The 5,598-nt window shown below is 40.6% G+C and overlaps 1 protein-coding gene across 1 annotated transcript; it reads left to right on the top strand.

The window, feature by feature from the left end:
• Positions 1-1,197: 1,197 nt before the first annotated feature.
• ADAM21 (ADAM metallopeptidase domain 21) lies at positions 1,198-3,387 on the top strand. Its single transcript, XM_059372159.1, has one exon. It carries the CDS (start codon positions 1,228-1,230, stop codon positions 3,385-3,387), a length of 2,160 nt encoding a protein of 719 aa, XP_059228142.1. The 5' UTR covers positions 1,198-1,227.
• The last annotated feature ends 2,211 nt before the right edge of the window (positions 3,388-5,598 follow it).

The following is a 5,598-nucleotide window of genomic DNA, read 5'->3' as shown; positions in this document are numbered from 1 at the left end:
TCTGTCCCAAGAAGACAGAGTTCTTCTTCCCAAGCCTTTAAACTGTATGGATTCTCATCTTCTCTTCATAAGATATTTTCTTTTGTCCGATATTCTTTTACAGATAAGTGTTGTTCTCCCCGTTCTTTTAAAAGATGTCTGCTTTCTGTGAATCTTTTTCCTCTTCTAAAAATAATAATTAAATGAAGTACATTTTAAGTAGCATTCATCTATAATCCAAGTACTCCAGCACTTTCCACAATGTTTTTTTCATTTTTCATTGTATAAAGAACTATACTATGCATGATAGAGGATACTAAAATGAGTTAAAATCATAAACTCTGCACTCAGTGACCTTGTAGTCCAGTAGAGTTATGAAGGCAAATACAATCAGGAGATAAGAAAACAATTTGTGGTAAAGAAAGATTAAAGCAAATAATAAGACCAATGCAAACTGACATAACCGTGATTGTTTTTGATCTCTCCAGTTTTGATAGTCTAAAGGGGCAAGAGTCAATAGTTATTAGGGGCAACAGGCATAAACCAACATGGTCTTGGACAAATTGAGATAGAGAGGCCCCCTACTCTGAAGCCTAGTTAGTTTTGCTTTAACTTTTTTTTTTTTTTAAAGATTTTATCTATTCATTCGACAGACAGAGATCACAAGTAGACAGAGAGACAGGAAGAGAAAGAGGAGGAAGCAGGCTCCCCACTGAGCAGAGAGCCCGATGCGGGGCTCCATCCCAGGACCCCAGGACCATGACCCGAGCCGAAGGCAGAGGCCTCAAACCACTAAGCCACCCAGGCGCCCCTGCTTTAACTTTTTTTGTGGAGATTTTCATACCCCCCCCCACATGGATTGAGATAATTGTATAATGAAAACCCAAGTACCTATCATCTGACTTTCACAATTATCAACATATGGCCAATATTGTCTTATCTGTACCCCTCTAAATTCCTATCTCCACTTATTGAAAGAAAATCCAAAGCATTTTCTTTTTTTTCCCCTTAATTCATTAATTGCTTTTTTTTTTTTTTTTTTTTTTTGCCATTTGATTCTTTCCCACTTTGCTTAACCAATTCCCACCCTTTTATTTTCACTTCCAGCACTGCAGCTCTGATGGTCAACTCCACCAGGACACACATACTTAAAGGTCAGCTCTATGCAATGACCAGTTTGGAGCAACCAGACCAGCGGTGCCTCATGCTTTTTCTCTGGACAGATGGCTCTGTAATGGCAGCTCCATAATGGTGGTTGGTGAGGCTGAGGTGCTCCTGAGAGTTGTTCTCCTGCTGTTCTGGGTTGGAATGTCTCTATTCCCTTCTGGCTTCTCTCAGTCTGGGCCGTCCCAATACCTCAGGTCCCCAGAAGTGGTGACCCCCATGAAGGTGACTGATAGGGGCAGAAGTGCAAAAACTCCAGGCTGGCTCTCCTACAGCCTGCAGTTTGGGGGCTGGAGACATGTTGTCCACATGAAGGTCAAGAAGCTCTTGGTTTCCAAACACTTCCCAGTATTCACCTACATGGACCAGCATGCCCTCCTCCAGGATCAGCCTTTTGTTCCTGATGACTGCTACTATCATGGTTATGTGGAAGGAGTCCCTAAGTCCCTGGTTGCCCTCAGTACCTGTTCTGGAGGTTTTCGAGGAATGCTGCAGATTAATGACCTTGCTTATGAAATTGAGCCCATCAGGCATTCTACCAAATTTGAACACTTGGTTTATGAGGTAAACACTAATGAGACAAAATTCCCACCTATGAGATGTGGCTTAACAAAGGAGATAGCACTCCAACAGTTGAAATTTGAAGAGGCTAAGAAGTCAACTTTGAAACAAAATTCTAATGATAAATGGTGGACCCACTCATGGTTTCTGGAGCTGGTTGTGGTGGTAGATCACAATTTCTTAATTTTTTCTCAAAACAACTTCTCAGTGGTGCAGGAGGATGTATTCCTTGTTGTTAACATAGTGGATTCCATTTATCAGCAGTTGGGTACTTACGTGATTTTGATTGGGATTGAGATTTGGAATCAAGGAAATGTTTTCCCAATGATAAGCATAGAACAGGTTTTGGAGGATTTCTCTCAGTGGAAACAAATCAGTCTTTCCCAGCTACAGTATGATGTTGCACATTTTTTCATACAAAATTCATTTATAAGTGTACTTGGCATAGCCTATATTGCAGGAATATGTCGTCCTCCTATTGATTGTGGGGTTAATAATTTCCAAAGAGACTCCTGGTCTCTTTTTGCCCTCACTGTGGCCCATGAGTTAGGACATACTTTGGGTATGCAGCATGATGAAGAATTCTGTTTATGTGAAGAAAGTGATTGCATCATGAATGCTATCAGAGGACCAGGAAAGAAATTCACCAATTGTAGTTATATGGCTTTTACAAAAACCACTTTAAACCAAGGATCATGTCTGCACAACATTCCACGTCCGGAAGATGTTTTCATGTTGAAGCACTGTGGGAACAATATAGTTGAAGGAGAAGAGGAATGTGACTGTGGATCTATAAGGCAGTGTGAACAAGATCCCTGTTGTCTGTTGAACTGTACGCTGAGGCCTGGGGCTGCTTGTGCTTTTGGGCTTTGTTGCAAGGACTGTAAATTCATGCCATCAGGGGAGCTCTGTAGACATCGTGTCAATAAATGTGACCTTCCAGAGTGGTGCAATGGGACATCCCATCAGTGCCCAGAAGATGGATACGTGCAGGATGGCATTCCCTGCGGTGACGATGCCTACTGCTACCAAAAGAGATGTAATAACCATGACGACCAGTGCAGGAAGATTTTTGGTGAAGGAGCAAAGAGTGCACCTGAGAGTTGCTATAAAGAGATCAACTCCCTGGGAAACCAGTTCGGCCACTGTGGTATAAATGGCACGACATACCTGAAATGCAATACCTCAGATATCTTTTGTGGGAGAGTTCAGTGTGAGAATGTGAGAGCTATTCCCCATCTGAGAGATCACTCGATTTTGCAGCAAACTCACATCAACGGTGTCACCTGCTGGAGCATTGACTATCACTTAGGAATGGATACGCCCGATGTGGGTGAAGTAAAAGATGGCACCGTGTGTGGTCCAGGAAAGATCTGCATACACAGGAAGTGTGTCAGTTTGTCTCTCTTGTCACAAGCCTGCCTGGCTGAGACCTGCAACCTGAGGGGGGTTTGCAATAATAAGCATCACTGCCACTGTGGCTATGGGTGGTCCCCACCATATTGCCTGCACAGAGGCTACGGAGGTAGTGTTGACAGTGGCCCAGCATCTGCCAAAAAAGTTTTCTTGCTACTAGTTGTGAGTCTTATTTTGTCTGTTTTGTTTTTACTGTCAGCTGCTGTATTTATGTACCTTAGAAAACATTGTGGTCCCATGGAGCCGAAGACTCAGTTCTCAGGTTAGGAAAATGCCTCTGATTTAATATCCTATGCATAAGTTTTAGTCTCTTGGCAGTGGAAATGTTCTTACATGCCTGAAACTCAGCACATTTCTGACAGTGTACAGAGAAATGCAGGGACCTTCCCTTGTCAGTATCAGAAACATCAGAAACATTGCCATTAAGCAAAGGTAATTCCTAACACCTTTCTTTCTACTGGTCATTGTTTTAAGCAGCAAATAAAGCTCCATTTCTTCCAAGTTAGTCCTCTTTGTGTTTTTGTTGTTGGTGTTTTTGTTTTGTTTTGTTTTTGAGCACAAATACGACTTCATCAAAAAGGCTGGAGACAGGCATGTGAGGATTCAGACTTCATTTACTCCCAAAATAACCTCTCAAAGATGCAGAGAATGTATTTCTTGTTGCTGACCAGAACTTGCTCTACCAGGATTGCCTGGGTGGCTCAGTCAGTTAAGAACTTGCTGTTCCATTTATCAGCCGTTGGGTACTTACGTGATTTTGACTGGGATTGGGATTTGGAATCATAGAAATGTTTTCCCAATGATAAGCACAGAACAAACAGACTGCCAGATTCATGTCATCAGGGGAACTCTGAGACATCAGGTCAATAACTGTGCTCTTCCAGAGTGGTGCCATGGGGTATCCCATCAGTGCCCAGAAGATGGCTATGTGCAGGATGGGTTTCCCTATAGCAACAGTGCCTACTGCTATTAAAAAGATGTAAAAAAGGAGAAGAAATTATTCAAATGTTTCTAACTTTCTACTCCAGAATCTGAAAGGGATAATGATAATAATGTTTATCCCACCCAACCTCTTGGCTTTATTTGATAACCAAAAGAGAGAAAGAAATGAAATTTTGTTAAAGTGTAAACAAATTATTTGTTTCATAAAAACTCCTGACCCTGTTCCTTCTGTGCTTCCTAGCCCGTCTTGTCTGCCCTCTTTGCTTTGATTTGACATTTGGGTATGCTTGTGAAGTATTTACTTTGAGTATCAGAATGTAATCTCTGAGGTCAAGGTTGTTTTTATCTGTTTTGTTGTTGTATCCTAATATCTAGAACAATGTCCAATACAGAATAAATATTTGAATAAAATAATTAATGTGAATGGATTAATTGTATTAAATTGATCAGGAAAAGCAAAAATAATACTTAAGTCCTCTTTTTAAATTAATTAATTAATTAACTTTAATCCAATTAGCCAAGGTAGGGTACATCATTAGTTTTTGATATGATGTTCCATGATTCATTAGTTGAATATAACACCCAGTGCTCACCGCACCATGCCCTCTTTAATTCCCATGACCCAGTACCTCCTCCCCACATCAATCTCCCTTTCTGCAACCCTCAGTTTGTTTCCCAGAATCAAGAGTCTCATACAGTGTGTCTCCCTCTCTGATTTCTTCCCATTCAGACAAATTGGGGACGAAAACTGGGCAGTACCAATGGGAGCTTATAAATGCACATATTTTAAATATTCAAAGCAGTTCTTGCTCAAAATTCAACTTTGAATATTTAAAATATGTGTATTTATAATGCTCCCTTTGGTACTGCCCAGTTTTGGTCCCCAATTTGTCTTCTTCTCAGTTTATTTTCAGTGTTTTTGGAAATCCTGTCTCTTGCAAACACATGTCTAATCAGACACCTTCCGTATATGGTCCAGATAACTTTCAAATGTCACTCTTTGTAAACTGAGTCAAACAATATTTCTTTTTTTTTTTAAATAGGTATAAAGAATATAGGTTTTTGTTTTTGTTTTATTTTCAGCATAACAGTATTCCAATATTTCTGATACCATTTTCCATTATGCTTTGCACATGTTGCATCCTCTGGCTATTTTCTTTCTTTTTAAAAAATTAATTAATTAATTTATTTATTTATTTTCAGCATAACAGTATTCATTGTTTTTGCACCACACCCAGTGCTCCATGCAATCCGTGCCCTCTCTAATACCCACTACCTGGTACCCCGACCTCCCACCTCCCACCCCTTCAAAGCCCTCAGATTGTTTTTCAGAGTCCATAGTCTCTCATGGTTCACCTCCCCTTCCAATTTCCCCCAACTCCCTTCTCCTCTCCATCTCCCCTTGTCCTCCATGCTATTTGTTATGCTCCACAAATAAGTGAAACCATATGATAATTGACTCTCTCTGCTTGACTTATTTCACTCAGCATAATCTCTTCCAGTCCCGTCCATGTTGCTACAAAAGTTGGGTATTCG

The sequence above is a fragment of the Mustela nigripes genome, chromosome 13 (genome assembly GCF_022355385.1).
Source record: "Mustela nigripes isolate SB6536 chromosome 13, MUSNIG.SB6536, whole genome shotgun sequence".
NCBI lineage: Eukaryota > Metazoa > Chordata > Mammalia > Carnivora > Mustelidae > Mustela > Mustela nigripes.
This window is presented reverse-complemented; position numbering and strand designations above follow the sequence as displayed.